At 36.4% G+C, this 18,393-nt stretch overlaps 1 protein-coding gene across 1 annotated transcript; it reads right to left on the minus strand.

Moving 5' to 3' along the window:
* Window positions 1–6,987: 6,987 nt before the first annotated feature.
* Window positions 6,988–11,706, minus strand: LOC131012317 (putative E3 ubiquitin-protein ligase RING1a). The gene is made up of 9 exons (XM_057940258.1): window positions 11,329–11,706; window positions 11,138–11,183; window positions 10,155–10,213; window positions 9,655–9,736; window positions 9,457–9,577; window positions 9,332–9,373; window positions 8,887–9,270; window positions 8,598–8,754; window positions 6,988–7,191 (listed from the first exon to the last, which is right to left on the minus strand). The coding sequence occupies exons 1-9, from the start codon at window positions 11,477–11,479 to the stop codon at window positions 7,133–7,135; spliced, it is 1,101 nt and encodes a 366-aa protein (XP_057796241.1). The 5' UTR covers window positions 11,480–11,706; the 3' UTR covers window positions 6,988–7,132.
* Between the last annotated feature and the right edge of the window lie 6,687 nt (window positions 11,707–18,393).

Raw genomic sequence — 18,393 nt, forward strand, 5'->3', positions numbered from 1 at the left:
ACTGCTAGTCGACCAGTCTGGAATGTTGGTTGAAAGATCATGGCTCCTTAAAAGTAGGAACTAACACCCCACTACTTTGGACTATGAATAACCCCTTTCCACTTATTGAAAATGTGATCAACAAGCATAAAACCTTTATTCCACAACCAAAGAATAATAAAATATAAAAGGAAGGTAAAGATTAAATATATACAATTACCAATTGAGAGTCAAAGTATGGAGTCAAGGCAGTCTCCGAAATGTTGGATGAAACCCACAAATGTTGACATCATGAATGTTATCAACATTTCACCCAATATTGACAACACGGATGTTATCAACATTGGTCCCAACATTGTCGGAGTCAACATTGACTCTAACAACCAATTTTTTGAAAGTGCCAATATCTTTGTGAGAAAAGAGGAGTATTTTTCAATTTATTTTCAATAGATAAGGATCTTTTGAATAAGTTAAAAAAATATGTGGGACTGTTAGGAATATTGATGTAAAATTATAACAAAATGGCTATAAAATTTATAGTTTTATGGATAGAAAACTTATAACCTTTTATTTTTTTGGTTATACATGAAGTTAAGCCAACCAATAATATTTTAATTAAAGAGAGAGTCTTTAATTATATTTTCATTGATAGAATATTAGTTGGAAATTTATCGTCTGTTTTGTGTGATTTGGAATATAAACTTATCTATTAGAGTATCCACATCTGTTGAGTCAATTGTTAACTAATCCATATTCGTGACCACTTATGAGCAAATGCCTTGCATTGGTCTCGCTCATTCTGTTGGTCCATATCCATTAATGTTGATTTTTGCCTTTTTCATTTATTTTAAATGATACCAATTTAAATGACAAATTTAATAACATAAATTTTAAAAATTAAAAGTTCATTAATTTAAAATACTAAAAATTTAAATTACATTAAATTAAAAATGCATAAATTAAAAGACAAATTAAAAATTACATAAATTTAAAACTAAATTATTTTTCACCCCTATGCTTCACAAGAATCGCCGCGACCCATTCTCGATGGAATTCGAGTTGCTCGGGTGTCATGTTCGACGTATCCATGAACAGTTGTCGTGGATCTCCATCTTCAGACGATTCTTCATCTACTATTCCTCGTCAATTTTGTCGAGGGTGGTGCGCGTCGAGTCCATGAATTCGACACATCGGGGGTGGAGCCTTCAAGCTTTGCGACGCCATACCCTTTGCGTTCCCCTTCGCTGCCTTCGCCCGCCCTTTCGGTCGCGTCGCCTAAATTGACCGCCGATAGGTCGGGATGGTGGTATTCACCGAAAAGATCAACGGTCCAATGAAGCAAAAAATAATGTAGAGTATTTGGGTTGTTGAGATCCATTTGAATTTGAAAGATGAAATAGATGAGAGATTGGAGATAGAAGAGAGATTGAATATTGAATTTGAAGATAGGAGGGAGGAGGTATTTATAGGAGAAGAAATTTAAAAAAAATGTAAAATAGACAAATAGTCATTGGGTAAAGAAAAAAAATTATATTAATTAAAGTTGATGACCGTTGGAAAAAAAGGAAAAAAAAATTCAAATTCGCGTAGCTGTTAAAATTCAAAAAATTATTTCTTTTATAATAGCGCGTTTAATACATGCAATGAGAGAAAAAGGGCGAATAAACCAGGCTTATCCATATGAACCGCAGTTTGAGTCGAAGGAGGCTGCATCGGCCGGCTCATCGCAAGGGCTGACTTGAGTCAGGCCTATGAAGCGACCGATGTAGATGTTTTTATCACCGTTTAAAAGAAATTTATCTGACAAGTCGAATGTATGTCGGATGAGTCAAGATCTCACATTTGAATCTATTAAAGAAATTTCAGATGAGTCAAGATCTCACATTTGAATGTACTAAAGAAATTTCACACACATACACGAGTCTAAAACACGCACGAGAAAAAATATTTAAAATCTTTATATATATAAAAAGCAAAGTAAATGTAATTTAATTCAATTGGAAGGATATAATTGGAATTTGAGTTAAAAATTATAAATCAATGTGAGAATTAACGCCGCATGCTAATTTCCTATGCTCCTACAAAATCGTAACTTCCAAACAAACCAACAAATTTAATACTCAAAATATTTTTAATCGACTCTTCCAAAAGAAAAATATTAAATAATTGCAATTAAGATCAATATGAAATAATTGAACTTTTAAAGTGCAGTGAATATCCTAAACAAAAAGTGCAGCCAATTGTTATATCTTTAAATAAATTGAACTAATTGAATACTATTATTGAATTATTAAATAATAAATACTTAATTAAACTATATATGAACAAACACGATATTAACTACAAATTTGAAGTACAATTATACACAAGTATTTAAAACAATTCTTATTCAACAAACAGCACAAATCTTATCTATATAATATATGAAAAAAAAATGTTCACTGTTTTCCACTAAATTTTCTCTCCATTTTCTCTTCTCTTTTTTCTATTTGATATTTTAAAAAATACCTTCATCTTCGATTCATGGAAAAATATTCAACATGGATGTTAAATTAAAGATCATGACAAATTAACTTTAATTTAATGTGAAAATTATAAATAATAAATTTGAAATGAATAAGAGGGTGTTTGGCTAAGCTTATTTCAAAGAGCTTATAAGCTCTTGGAGCTTATAAGATGTAATTTTTAAGAGCTTATAAGTTGTCAAAGTGTTTGGATAATTGAGCTTATAAGCTAGAGAGATATTTTTTTTGCTAGAGAGAGAAAATATTTTTTTAGAGAGACAAAATCGAAGAAAAATAAAGTTGAATGATATATGATGAAAATAATAAATTATAGTTGAAAAATATTTGTAAAAAGATTGTTGCATATGAGATTATAAAAAAATAAGTTGAGGTAGATGAACTTATTTTTTGGGGAGCTTATAAGCTCTTGGAGCTTATTTTTAGAGCTTATAAGCTGTTTAGGAGCTTATTTTGCCAAACACTTTGAAGGAGCTTATAAGCTCTTATAAGCTCAGCCAAACACCCTCTAAGTCATGTACTTTATTGGTAAAATAGTTACTAATGAAATAAAGATGATTATTTGTAAATCATTTACAACATTTTTTTTTAAAAAGACATGCTATCAATTATTATTATTTTCGTAATTTTGATTTTAATTTTCAATATTTATTTCATCATCAAATGGGTGAAAATTGAATTCATGATTAAATATCTAACTTGTATTGAATAAAAAATTATAAGAGATAAAATAAAATCATACATGTTTGAATTTGTTCAAAATTATTGTTGCTTTTTAAATATGATAGCTTTTTTTTTATTTCTATTAATGTATGTATTTTTTTTGTATTTGTACAATTATCTTTTATAAGTATTAAATTAAGTTTGGATATCTTTATGTGTCTATTAATATTTTAAAAATAATGTGTTGAGATATGGTCTGTCAGGAACCAATATGCTTAATAATAACTTTTATCCCTTAAATTGTGAAGATCTTTGATGGAATTATAGTTTAATTGAATAAATTTTTGGTCTAGAGTTTGAATCTCGTAGGTTGAGTTTAATTAAGAATTTTCACAGCAAATTCATAATTTACATAGCGAATTCATAGACAACTTATTTTATGTGACGCGCGGGGACGAAGTGCGGAGTGATTGCCGGTGCAAAGAGGCACGGACAAGGAGCGGCTCTGATTAAGACTTCCAAGCGGAGGGGCGCAGGGATGAACCGGAACACATTCGAACGAGAGGGATTCTGAGAATATGCAGGTATGAGACTGCATATTCGAGGAGAGCTTAAATGATTTGATAGGTGCTACTCATATCAACAAGATGCATCTTCTTTTCTGGTGCCCACATGGAAGAAACTCTAATATTAAGCGTGCTTGACTTGGAGCAATTTTAGGATGGGTGACCCCCTGAGAAGTTTCTCGGGGAGCGTGCGAGTGAGGACAAAACACGCTAGAAAAGACTTGTGTTGGTCTGTGGGGACAGCCATCAACTCTGGAGCCGGGCTGTTACATTTTATATGATAAATCTGATTTAATTTGTATAATTATATAAACTCCTATATAAGTGATATTATACCTATATATAGACACATGTTATATTTTTTTATATGAATTACTTAAGTTGTATTAAAATATTAGATGTCACACCCCAATTCTTGAATGAATAAACTATAATCGAGGTGCAACTAATTCATAGAAATAAACAAGGAACAACCTTGTTAAAACCCGAATAAAATAACAAGTCGGGCTAGTCCCCTTTGGATCACAAGTTTAGTGTCATGCTTCTGATAACCAACATTTAGAATGAAATACTTGTGAAATAATAGTCTCGGCTCAACAAAATATATATAGAAGTTGAGAGTCTAAGCTCGATAAGAAACATAATTCAGGATTTACATAAATGTCTTATGTATAGAGAAACAAACGATAAAAGAGCTAGTGTAACAGCGGAGGACAAAATACGGAGTTGAACCCTAGCCTCAGCTCGCCCCGTCAGCACCAGCCACTAACCTGACAAACATTTGAAAGTATTTTTGGGCTAAGTACTAATGTACTTAGTGGGCTGCAACTTTTGAAACATTTCAATAATCTGAAGAACAGTTTATCCAATCATACTAGACATGACTTAGAAGGTTTTTAAAGTGAAAGAACTTCTAAGCATGTTAAAACATTTCATTACATATATATATATATATATATATATATATATATATATATATACTTAATATTGCGCGCAGATGTCACACTCATTTCTGTTACTCGCTGTGATCCCGGACCTTTTAGCCACCGACGGATCCATTCCTCCCATTTACTTGAACTGAGGGCGTAACCCAGACAAGTTTACTTTTGACCTCGGGACGCTACCCAGGCAGGCCCTTTCATTACATGCTTCGGAACACATCCAGCAAGCACCCTTATAACGCCTCTTAGTTAGTGCCCGAATGGAGATCAACCCACCGAGTCAGCTAACGGTGTACATAATTCTCAAATAACGTGTTAGGCTATAAGAGAACCTCAATTGATTCGTTGTGGCGAGCATTAAACAGAGCAGAGTGCACATAAACATTTTATTGGATAAACAGTTTATATTTCACGAACATTTAAGCTCAATAGCTAAATCATACATTTGGAAAAATAAGCCCACCTGTTTAGGCAAAGCCTGTCGTTTAAACTTTATCTCTGAATCAGAATAGCAGTGCTAATCCTCCTGACGTTCAAAATCTACAAGAAATCTATTCTTAATAGGTCTCTTAAATCTAAACTCAAGTCACGGTAAAGTACTTAACATTCTATGATTCACTTAGCCGGGTTTTCAAAATTTATAGAAAAAATAATTGAAAACATTTCTCTTGAGTTAAGAACACCAACAATATTCTTACTCATCCTTCTTTTGTAATTGGAATTATAAATAAAACCAATTAAAACATGATGCAATGCATGGCTCATTTCATACTTAAGCATATAAGAAGTGTTTAAAAAAAACACAAAATTCTAGTTCGTTCTGCTCTGTTACGTTAACCAGCTCTGGTCTCTACCAGCTCTAGGCTTGCCAGCTCTGGCCTCGAGCTCTGGCGTTCAGCTCTATCTTTCAGCTCTGGCCTTCAGCTCTGGCCTTCAGCTCTGTCTTTCAGCTCTGGCCTTCAGCTCTGGCGTTCAGCTCTGGCCTCCCAGCTCTGGCTTCAGCTCTGGTATTTCAGCTCTGGCCTCCAGCTCTGGTATTTCAGCTCTGGCCTCCAGCTCTGACTTCCAACTCTGCTCTGCCCTTTCCAGCTCTGGCCTTTCCAGCTCTGGCTTTCAGCTATGCCTTGCTCTTTACAGCTCTGGCCTTTCCAGCTCTGGCTTTCAGCTCTGCTCTGCCCTTTCCAGCTCTGGCTTTCAGCTCTGCTCTGCCCCCGAGCTCTCTCTCTTGTCTACTCTGCTCTGCACTCATCTCCTTGCTCTTCTCTCCCAAATTCAGTACAGCTCACGACTCCTTCTTTCTCAACCCACCAAGTCAGTTCATGCCGATCACCTTCTTGGCAACGGTGAAGCACCGTCACCTCCCTCTGTTTCCGGCGACCGCAGCGAGCTACGGCCGCCACCCTCAACTCACATCCAAAACTCGACTGAACCACCCAAAACTCCACAAAACAACACACTCAAAGATCGATTTTCAGTAACTTAAATCAAGACTCTACCTTTATCCTTATTCATTTAACAGTTATGATGCCAAAACATATAAACACACAAAAACATGAACAAAGGGCGATGGAGTTCATAGATGAAACCTTGGTTTGAAATTGCTGGATGCTGGGTGAATCGAGAGCTATGGTTGCTGTTGTTCTTGGAGTTCTCTTCGGTATTGGAAAGAGAGAGATGAAGTGAGTGAAATGAGAGAGAGAGAGCAGCGGATGAGATATATTTGAAGAGGGGGAATAGTGAGGCGGTGGAGATGGAGAAAAATATCTAGGAATCAAGATGGGTTGGGCTTTGTCAAGATTGGTTTGGGCTCTCATTTATCAACCAAAGGTAAATAAACATAAGGCCCAAAAGAAAAATAAATAAAACTCAAAACACATAAATGCTTGAATGTTTAATTAAATAAATATGCTAAGCATATAAATTTAATTACTAAATTTACAAATGCTTTTGTAAATCATTGTTGTTGGAATTAAAATAAATTCTTTTTTTTTTCTCAATCCGGCGTGAATCATCTAAATTCTAAGCTCAAAAATTATTATAAACTTAGCTCGAGGAAACGGGGTATTACATTAGATCACTTTGCAAATAATAAATCTGGTATAAAATTATTAAGATTAAATGCAGATAAGTCCTTTCATAAGAGGAAATCAAATAAACAAATGTTGTCTTCTTTTTCATATTTTTTGGACACTCAATTTATTTGTTCTTAGCTCTTAGCTCGATTTTCTTCACTTTTTCATAAATTTTCTGTAATCAAACATCCAATTCAATATTACGCGAGTCTAAAATTATATTCGTCGTGCTATGCGCGGGAGGTACACTAATATATATATATAAAAAGCTGAAAAGGGTATTTCTGAAGACTACAAGCAACTTCACATATGTAGTGCCTAACGCTTCAAAAAACAAATAACAGAAAAACATTGTAATGCAAATTAGTAGTCATCTTTTACGAGCTCATTCAATTTTTCATTGCATCCATCAATCTCTCTCCCTTCAGTATGAGATTCCAAACAGACCCTGCAGATTTAATCGAATAATCATCGATACCAAAACAATTGGATCAATTCAAAATTGGAACCGAATCTCAGCGTCAGAGTTTTTTACATTCCACCGTATCTCATTAGTAATTTAATCACTTCTATAATATTCATTGTGATACTGATAATAAAAAATACACGACCTTTGAAAATTGTCAAAGAATACACGAACTTTAAAAATTATCAAATAATATACGAACTTTGACTCATTTTATATTTGTTCTCACAAATTTTGAGAATTGTCAAAAAAACACGAACTTTGACTTATTTTGTTTTTTTTACCACAAAATATATTGTTATAAGAAAATGATCCAAATAATTCTTTTATATTAATTAACTAGATAGCTTAAATAATTTAATTAATGATAGATGACAATTATTAATGAATGACAATTATGAATAATTGTCACCTATCATTAATTATATTATTTAAGCTAGCTAGTTAATTATTTGGATAATTTTTTTATATAAAAATATATTTTGTGGGAAAAAAATGAGCCAAAGTTTGTGTATTTTTTGATAATTCGTGAGAAAAACAAAATAAGTTAAAATTCGTGTATTTTTTTGACAACTTTCATAGTTCGTGGAAAAAATAAAAATGGACCCAAAGTTTGTGTATTTAGGCGCCAATAACCTTATTATTATTATTATTATTATTATTATTATTATTATTATTATTATTATTATTATTATTATTATTATTATTATTATTATTATTATTATTATTATTATTATTAAAAGCTGAAGCTTAAAAATTGATATCCCTAATTATGGAATAATCAACTCTAATAATCAATTTGTAAATTAAATATAAATAATAATTTTAAATTCTAATGGACTGATGAACCCTAATGAATAATTGCTATATTAAACTAAATAAGTAGAGATTAAATTTGAAGAAAACAGGGAAAAAATATATATATTAAAAAATGATGCAAATATTAAAATACACATTTTACTTAAGAAAAAGTTAATTATAGCCACAAAAATAAAAATATATTAATTATAAACACTCTTACCAAAATATCATTGTTATTATTTTATTTTAGAATTTATTAATAATTTAAAATTTTAAAAATTTAAATCTTTAATTACAAAACTTCAACCCACACGCCAGACGCCACACCCCAAAATCCCCAGCCGCCTTCACTCGGCCTACCTCTTCTATTTCAAAATTTTCAACTAGTATATTTTTTTGATTTTATTTATTTGTTTATATTGTCATTAAGGGTAAAATAGTAGATCTACATAAAAATGATTAAAATTAATATATTTTTATTTTTGTGATTAACATTAATCTATTGTTAAGTAAAATGGTTATTTAGAGATGTTAACACTTAAAAAAATTGATAATGGGACACGCGTGGGTCGCACAAGTTTACACACCTGATATATGTGGCGGAGCCTGAGCCTGAGCCTGAGCCTTTGCTTTCGGCTCCGGCTTGAGCTTGTTGCCAAATCTCTCAAGATCAACTAACACAGAGTTGTTGAAATCCTTGACCCATATAAGTTCATCATTTTGGAGGTGTGTAGTCACAACATGCTGCAAATATTCAAGACTATGAAAATTGTACATATCTACTTGAAACTGAACACAAACATAAACATTGTATTTTTTTTTTCAAAATTAATATTCCAACATTCCAACACCAGTGATGAATTCTTGAAATGATACCTGATGATCATTCTTTTCCACATCTGCGAGATGATGTGCCAGTGTCTCCACTCTGCTGCTTTGTATGGCTTTGGCAGCAGCAGCAGCACGTCGAGCCTGGCTTCTGAAGCCGGCTCCACCCCAGGCGGGCAAGTCCGTGTCTGCCTCTGCCTCTGCATCTTGTTCATCACCAACTATGCAGGGAGTTGGGATTGCATAGATAGGCTGATGATCATCATCATCTTTGATTTTGAAGACGGCTGGTGCATTGCTCGATTCACCAAACTCCAACCTCAAACCGCTCTTCCTACACATTTGATCCATTCTTGACGCTGAAGCCTTACCCTTACGCGCCCTGCTAGCTTCTGCTTGTCGTTGGAAGCATTCGTTCATGGATGCTTGAAGCTGCCAACAACTGTAAGTATAATAATCAAATGTTGATATGCATAATGTAGTGTGTTCTTACCTGCTCATTAACTGCCTTCTCCTCTTCATACAGAACCAGTTCCTAAACAAGTAATTCAGTATGAAATGAAGACAACAGAGCTAACAAAAGCAAATGACAAGAAGAGAGATTAGAAGAGAAGAGACCTCTTGCTCATACTTTTCCACATCTGGAAATACAGATCTAATAAAGCTATCGAAGACGTTATCATCTCGCAAAGACCGACGGCTTGGACAGTGCATACGGCAAGCAGGGCATTCCTTGTTCCTAACAACAATATACCAATTCATTAAATCGGACATGAAAAACACACACACACACACACATATATATATATGAAGTACCCGAGCCTCATAGATTTGTCTATGCATTCTCTGCAAAAGCGGTGTAAGCATCCCATCACAGTCCTTGTTTTCTTCACAATGCCTGTTTTTATGCACAAGTTGATAAATCATTTTTGTCTATGGTAATTTAAAAGTTTACCAACGGCTATAGTCATACTGAACCTTTAATGGGGCGTTTATTTTGGATGGTTGAATATTTTTATCTTTAAGAGTTGGATTTCTCCAATCTCACCTTTTAATGGAATATGAATCATGCAAAGTTAACTTAAATGATAGAAATAATTAAGGGTTTTTGAATTTCCCATTCTTTCAATCCATCTAAATAAAACAAGGATTCAATTTTACTATTTTTATCTATCAGGACTAATGCTCAAAGTAAATATCCCCTTATTCAACTACTCCAATAATTTCCTAGCACCTCGTGTCATCTTATTTCAGATTCAAAGAAATGAGATAATAACATCAATATATGTAAGTAGTATAACACAAACAAAAAGTACCTAAACAAATTGGGCATTGCACATTGCTGCGAAGTTCAGAAAGTGATACCGTAATAACTCTGCATAAAAGAATGAAGATTCAAAGTTAATTATCACAAAATATTACTTAATTAGATCTAAACGAAAAATTTAAACACAATGTGATGCAAGTAGTAAAGGATCATTGAAAAAGAAATGCTTATTTATATATCATTGATTTATGCATCTCCAAGTGCATGTTGCAATAAACGATAGATATTGCTACCCTCAATTATCCTTATTGTGCGCATGTTCAGATAAACGATAGATATTACTACCCTCGATTATCCATGCGCAAATAAATGATAGAAATGACTACCCCAATTGCACGCATGTGCAAATAAATGATAGATATTGCTACCTCAATTATTTTATTGCGCGCATGTACAAATAAACGATAGATATCTCTCCCATGCGCTAATAAACGATAGATACTACTACCCCCGATTACTCTATTACGCGCATGTACAGATAAACGATAGATACTACTATCCTCAATTACCCCCATTACGCGCATGTGCAAATAAACGATAGATATCTCTCCCATGCGCTAATAAACGATAGATACTACTACCCCCGATTACTCTATTACGCGCATGTACAGATAAACGATAGATACTACTATCCTCAATTACCCCCATTACGCGCATGTACAAATAAACGATAGATATCTCTCCCATGCGCTAATAAACGATAGATACTACTACCCCCGATTACTCTATTACGCGCATGTACAGATAAACGATAGATACTACTATCCTCAATTACCCCCATTACGCGCATGTGCAAATAAACAATACATATCGCCATCCTCGATTACCCATGCCCAAATAAACGATAGATATAGCTATCCTCGATTATCCCAATTGTGCGCATGTGCAAATAAACGATAGATATGACTGCTCTCGAATACATCGCGGCCGCCCCAAAACAGAACTAAACAAGAAAAGAAGTTGAATCATTACTCATCAAATTCTTCAGGGTCAGTGCCACTGTCGTCGGAATCCATAACTGAAGCGGGACAAAAAAATTGAAACAAATAAATATAAAATCAATCAGAATCAAATCAATCTAATTAAAAATAGAAATAAAATAAAAGGCAAACATAGAAATTCTTTCAAATCAATAAATGTTGGCGTGCACGTAAAATAAATACCTGCTGGGGTTTCTTGAATTTGTTGTTGCGGCGGAGCATGTTGATGTTCTTGATGAGGTGGAGGCGGCGGAGCACCACCACCAGAAAACCGAGTAGGCGGGCGCTTGCGGCGGCGGCCGCGGCGGGAGTCATCGCGATTCTGCGCTGGCATTGATTTTGTGAGTTCTGATGTGAGGACCAAATTTATGGTGCTGGTTTTGGGATGGATTCACACGAGAAATTCCTGCTCCGTTTCAACTTTTGTATACGTGCAGTATAATTTGAAATAGCATCGTCTACACCACTTTAATATACAGACAGACTATTTTTTCCTTTTTTCTTTTTCCGAAATTTTCTTCTACGATGTTCAGTTACGACTCCTCGTTGAGTATCTCGTGTTTCGCTATAATCCATTATAGCTTCATTTGTGTATAAAATATCATATTTATGTGTTTTTTTTAATGACTATTGTACGCTACAAGCGCTATCCGAGCTGTGAACTGAGTATACAGGGGATATATGATATGAGATAAATTAAAGTTGGTAAACAAAATTGAATTTTCAAAACAAAAATTATAAAATAGGTGGATTTTTTTTTTTTTTTTTTAAGTTAGGAATTGGTATTGAGATTCATATTTTTATGCCGCTGATTACATGAATACATATTCAAAAATTAAATACAACCAAACTGAATTTGGGAATGATTGATCTTTGAAACTGAAGGTTTTGTTTTTTTCTATTATGTCACTTGCGCAAAAAAATATTACGTTTATTCTTTTCTTAATTTTGAAGGTTTTTGGATATTAAACTTAATTGAGACTTTTTTTTTTTAATTCTACAATGGAGGAGGGCATTCATGTGCTCATTATAATATGTCAATTATATATATATATATATATATATATATATAGAGTGTGGTTCTAGAGAGAACTACATTATTTGTGAGAACGTGAGAACCATCAAATTTAATGCATCCACTGTAAAAATTAATGCATTCACTGTTAAAATTAATGCACTCAAAAAAATAAAAAAATTGCTCCCTTCAGGATTCGAACCCATGATCTGCATTCATCCAACAAGATGATACATCTACCGTAGATCTTGATAATCGAATGGCTGAAAATGGTTCTCCGTTCTTTTTTTATTTATGGTTCTTTCTTGAACCTCTCCCTATATATGTCACGACCGGACCTAATTAAGAATAATTAAGCCGGGGAAACCGTGACTAAGGGAGGGAGATTAGAAGCGGGGTAGAAAGGGGGATAATTAAACAAGGAAGGATAGTATTTAATCATTGTTATCAAAAGGAATATTTATAATATAACGGAGGTTTCGTCATATTGACTTGAATAAACTAGTAAGTTCGGATATCTCCGACTTGCCAAAATAACATAAGACTTCTTTGAGTACGCAGCGGAAGGAATAAGGTTTCTGATTACATGTATGAAGACATGTACCCAAGAGTTTTTCAAAACATATAATATTGAGATAAAAGAAGATCCCGCTTGTCACTTCATCACCATCGGCTACTGCTCAACCTGCACATTTAGAAATATATGCAGGGCTGAGTACAAAGGTACTCAGTGGGCACATATGCCTATTATGAAATATAACATGCTTCGTAAGGATTTAAATTGTCATGCCATCATAAACAGTACAGCAAGGGGGTTTTTCGCTAAAAAGGCTCAAGCTTACTAAATTCATTTGTGATTCTTAAAGTTCATCTGATCAGACTAAGTTCTCTTGTAATCTATCATATCTGGAATTGCGTGCCGGAGAGGTGGCCACCTCTCACGGACACCTGACTGGCCAACCCGCTCGATGACTCACGGTCACACGTGTACACTAGCCCTGGCAGGATAGCTATCAACTACTCAGGACCTGAATTCGATTACATAACACATCAGATAGATATCATACCAAAATTGAAACATTTATGGTAAGACAACAGTTGAAATAATTTTCAGTTCAAAGATTTTGTAATGGAATAACTTGTTCAATATAACATTAAACTCATTTGATATATATCTCAAAGTAAACCCACCTGATAGCAACTTTATGGTATACAGTAGCTCCTTGACTGGTTATTAATCTCGCGCTTGACCTTTATTACGAGAATATAAATAAGATACTGCTCGAGCAAAATCCTCAAATAATGAGAATACGAAATTAACGATGCATGATCCTCTTATGCATGAATCATTATTATGAGATAATAATCGGGAAAATTCTATTGTTAATCCAGGCTATCGGATTTAAACAAAAGCTAAGTCTCGTCTCATGTAGCCGGATAATTAACTAAAATTAATTCGTTCTCTTCAGGGTGTTCTAATTCGCCGATTAAAAGTCTCACTCGGGGTGATTGATAGAAAATAAATAACTAATTCGGTCTATTCGCTGTATAACCTCGTAACATTTACCCGGGCTAAAAAAAATAGGAACTATAGTAATACTATGAGTTCGAATAATTAGAAAGCCCAACATAAGGCGGCCTAATAATTAATTAAGTAGAAGTGGGCTTGAATAATTAATATGAAAGGCCCAATTGAAATAATTCCTTGGCTTAAGTAATTAAATAAATCTTGGCCCAAATGAATAGATAAATGAATAGCTGGGCTAAGTTAAACAAAGTATGCAAGGCCCAGCTGCAATTAAATAATCCTCGGCCGAATGAAAATAAAGTGAAGTAGGCCCAATCCGTTAATAAAACAGTTGGACTCGATTTAATCAAAGTTTAGCCCGAAGTCAATTAAAAGTGGCCCAAAATAAAATAAAACAAGGCCCAAATAGAATAAGAATAAGGGAAAGGCCCATTCCTTCTCAAAATCAGTCGGCCTCTCTCTCTTCTCTCAAGCATTAGTCGAGCTCTCCCTCTTCTCTCAAGAATCAGTCAAGCTCTCTCTCTCTCTCTCTCGATTCAGTCGAGATATCCGACGCCGCCGCTTCCTTCTCCGGCTGTTCGAGCTGCCGGCGTCCAATCATTGACCGCGCCGTCTCCTTTCCCTAAAGCCCCTCTCTCCACCCCACAGCAGAGCCCTAAATCTTAGAAGCGAAAAAAGAATCGCCGCCCCTTTAGTTCGGCTGCCGCCGCGCCACTGCGCCCGAAACTGCCGCCTCTGTTGTCTCTCAAAATCAAGGGAGGTCGCCCCAAGATTTGAGCCCTAATCCTCATTCCTCGAAACCGAGCCCTAGCTTTCCTTGCCGTCGAAAATCTATCGCCGCTACGACTGGATGGTCGGCGAGATTCGCCGCGTTGCTGCACTGTCTTGAGGCGCCGCTGTCTCTCCAGCGTTCGGCTCTTCCTTCTCTGTCCGTCGAGCTCCGACAAGCAGCAGAGCTCTGCCCCGTCGAGCCATCGTCTGTGAGTTGCCGGTTAGCGCGATGTGGCCGCCCTGTTATTCAGCAGAGGTCTTGCCGTCGTCGCCTCAGTCTTGGTGTCTGGCAGTCCGCCACCTCTCAACCCTAAGCTAAGTCTCAAATCTCTGTCTCCTCTCTTTTCGTTGCGTGGTTGAGTTTCGATATGAATATAAATATCCTCGAGTAAGAATCTAGTACTTAGCACTCTATGTGTGTGAGCATGCTATAGCAAGACTATATTCGATTTATGAGCTAAGGTGTTCTCTTTCTATTTGTCTGTGGAGTTTGATTTCATATGCATAAACATATCATGCTTGAGGATGTGAGATGCGTATGTTGAGAGAGTGAACTGGGATAGTATACAATACCTTGAAGTATAAATATTGGTTGGCTGTTGTTGCTGAGTTAAATGAACTGGAACGACTAAACTGAATAGATCGAACTTGTTCCTTTTAATAACTGTAAGTTGTAATTGGAAGGAGATGATGAATCAACACTACTTTTACCTTAAAGTTTCTGGCAGAGAGTGAATGAGTGATTTCTCTCACTTTTCGGTTGTGGTGTGTTGAATGAACTGGAACTAAAATAAATTGGTGTTGTTGTCTTAGTGACTGCAGGTGGGTAATGGAAGCATTAAAGCAAGTTTTACCTTGAGAACTTTGACAGATTGAAATGGAGACTTCCCTGCTCTTTGAAAAATTCTTGGTGAAAAGTGATAGTGAATCTTGTGTTGTTTGGCTGGAGTCGAGACTAAAAGAATGAGGAGTTGTTGCTGCACACTTGAGTATGCTAGCTAAGAGGGTGCAGAGATAGGGTAGCTGGTGTTTGGGCTGGATTAGATGGGGCTGACATGGGGAAGGATTCTTCAACCTTCCCCTTTAACAGATTCTTCCATCTCTCTCTCCGTTCTTCTGCATTCTTCCCTCAAATCTTCGAGATTTACTTTCCTTTCTCGGCTCCGGCTGTCTGTTTCTCCTTGTAGTGGTCAGACGGATTGCTTCATTCGGATCGACTCATACCAGGTGGGTTGCTTCGGGTTCCCATACCCCAAGTTAGACTTGAGAGGTACTGCGCCTAGGCTCCATGTTGGTAAACGTAACATTGCAATCTGGGCTTGGTAATGCCCATTCCGACCATATTCTTCCGTTTCCGCTCTGCTGGACTGTCTCCTCATTACAACCTGGTTTCCTCCCAAAAGGACCTGAACTGACACAAGAAAGGAGAAAAAATAGGGTCAAATGGCCTAAAAGTCGAAGACGCATCACACCTACACACTTAAACCATACTTGCCCTTAAGTATGTGGGTGGATTCACAAAAGACACAAACGAAAAGAGAAGAAAGAAAAGAAAGAAAACTTCAAGACACGAAACTTGCACAAACATCAGGTTCAGATCATACTAACATGCATCATTCAGCTTAGTCAAAACCACAAACCAGAGAGTAATGAATATGCATAAAGTACGATAGTAGCTTCTCTCTCACTCAGGTATATAGATCTAAGTGTATACACTTGTGCTATGTTGTACCAGTTCTTCTATGAGTTTGATTGAAAACTACAAGTAAAGCATACTAGCATGACTCATCAGAGGGGCTTTCATTTGGTTGTAATGGGGCATACGGAGCATAGGTGAGATATGTATAGTTAAGTAGTTAATTCAGTATCACCCATACCCAGCATGTATATTCAGTAAGACCACAACCAACATTTCATTCCCCTATTTTAGTAGGGATCATCAATCTTTCTTCGATTTTTGGCAACATTTTATCATCAACTTTTTTTTTTTGTGCCTAGATTTTTTTTTTCTTTTCAATTCCTTGTTTACCATTTTATGCACAATAACAATTCTTCCTTTTAAATATAATCCCATCAATCAAATAGGCTCAAGAAAGAATATGTTCGGCTCAAATTGGCATAGCAAGGGGTTTTGTCACATTTAGCAGCAAAGAAAATTCTGGGGCCCTAATCAAAGAAATATGCCCTAATCATGCAAGTCACTACTAGCAGTAGAAGTTCTCAAACAAAATTCAGAGTCCCTAGTACAGCAAAGCCTCAACAGGAATATGTGATTTTTTACAATTATGGCTCTGATCTCACCGGTGGGGTGTTATCTGTAAGCTCACAACTACTATCATGCATATCATACTCATCCACCAAATCATACCACAATCAAAAATCAGCATGCATACTCTCATCCCCATCAATTAGTGCAAGTAAGACTCGACTCAAACAAAGACTCTAAAGACACTAAAACATAAAAAAATCAAATGATAAAAACAAAACCTAATCTAAAAGTTCAGGGGGGAAAATAACCTAGTCATTTTGGTCGGAGGGCTTGCCCTCCGCATTCAGCTTCTCCTTAATTGCCTTCAAACCAGCCTCCATCACCTTGAATCCTGCTTCCACAGTGTCCCTCGGAGTGGCTACTTCTCCACCCAACATCAACAGCTCATCCTTGATCTCCTTCAGTTCGACCATCAACCCGGCGATCTCGCTATTAACCAAGCGAGATGTTCTCTGTTCCTTCACTACTTTTTGTTCTGGTCTAACTGAACTTCCCTCCGGGTAGACCAGGTGGTATTCACCTTTCTCATCAGCCTCGGTGATTTTCCAACGCACGAGGCGTCCAATGTCAAGGAAACGGGTCTCCGCTACAGCTGCTTCATCTGGGGCTTCAGCATTGAAATCCGTGAGTTTTTTTTTTGCCAGAATGCTCACTAGTGGGCATAGAGAAAGGTATTTATTGGTATGGGTTACCCCATACTGAAACTGCATTGCTGCGGTGAACCCGAAGTTCACCCTCTTCTTCTTCGCCATGCACCAGAGTAGGAAAAGCTCTTGCTGCGTGACCACATTAGAGCCCTCGATTCGGCCGTAGATGTTGTAGGCCAACCAACGATGGCATATCTGTAGGGCAGGGTCGCAAATTTCGTTGGACTTGCTGCTGTTTTTCACATACTTGGCTCCTGTCGAAATTTGAGACCAGTAACGGTAAATCTGACTTCGCCATTCGGGTGGAGCCATGGTCTCAGCCTGTTTGTACTCATCATCAAATACATCCTTATCCTCAATCACCCCCAGGTGGATGTTCAAATTATTAATGGAAAGTGGGAACATCCTTCCCCGCAGCTGAAAACGTAGGGTGCCCGGGGTTTCGATCGTGTAATTTCCCTTCGTTTTGAACTCCACCATGCTCATAAACTCCTCCGACATTTGCTTAAATGCCAACACACTCCAACCTAACACTTTCTCCCAACCAATATTCTTAAAGTAACCTTCCACTCGTTCTCTTATCCCAAAATCATCCAACACCTCAGTAATCAGAAAATACCATAGAGTTATTTCCCGGTTCAGCAGAATAGCATACCTCTGACTGTCTTTCGGTATGAGCACCTCTGCGGTGCTAGGTCGCACCAAGCCTTTGCGCTTCACAGCCTTCGGCTTCGAGATGATTGTGCTTGTCACCGGCTTAGTAGGGGCAACAACGTCCTCGAAGTTGGAGCTCTCCACAGTCCTGGTCTTCTCCGGCTCTGCCTCCATTGGTATTTCCACCTCCTTGGCTTTTCCCTTCTCGGCTGCAATAGGCTTCTTCTTCTTCCTGCTCTGTTCGCCTTTGGTTCTAGTCTTACTGCCTGCTGGCGCTGGTTTGGCTTTGACGGGCAGTGGAGGCTTCGTAACATCAAGCTTCCTCTTAACTCCCGGCCTCTTACTTTGTGGTGTCGGAATTTCT

This window comes from Salvia miltiorrhiza, chromosome 2 (assembly GCF_028751815.1).
Source record: "Salvia miltiorrhiza cultivar Shanhuang (shh) chromosome 2, IMPLAD_Smil_shh, whole genome shotgun sequence".
NCBI classification, from domain to species: Eukaryota; Viridiplantae; Streptophyta; class Magnoliopsida; order Lamiales; family Lamiaceae; genus Salvia; species Salvia miltiorrhiza.

Bases quoted from the DNA above. Each gene is read 5' to 3' on its own strand.
- LOC131012317 (XM_057940258.1), bottom strand. From the start codon at position 11,479: ATGCCAGCGCAGAATCGCGATGACTCCCGCCGCGGCCGCCGCCGCAAG. The intron at 9,374-9,456 runs GTCTCTTCTCTT...TTACTTGTTTAG, and splicing joins TGGAAAAGTATGAGCAAGAG to GAACTGGTTCTGTATGAAGA. The intron at 7,192-8,597 runs GTGTGTAAACTT...TTAAATCTGCAG, and splicing joins GGCTCCGCCACATATATCAG to GGTCTGTTTGGAATCTCATA.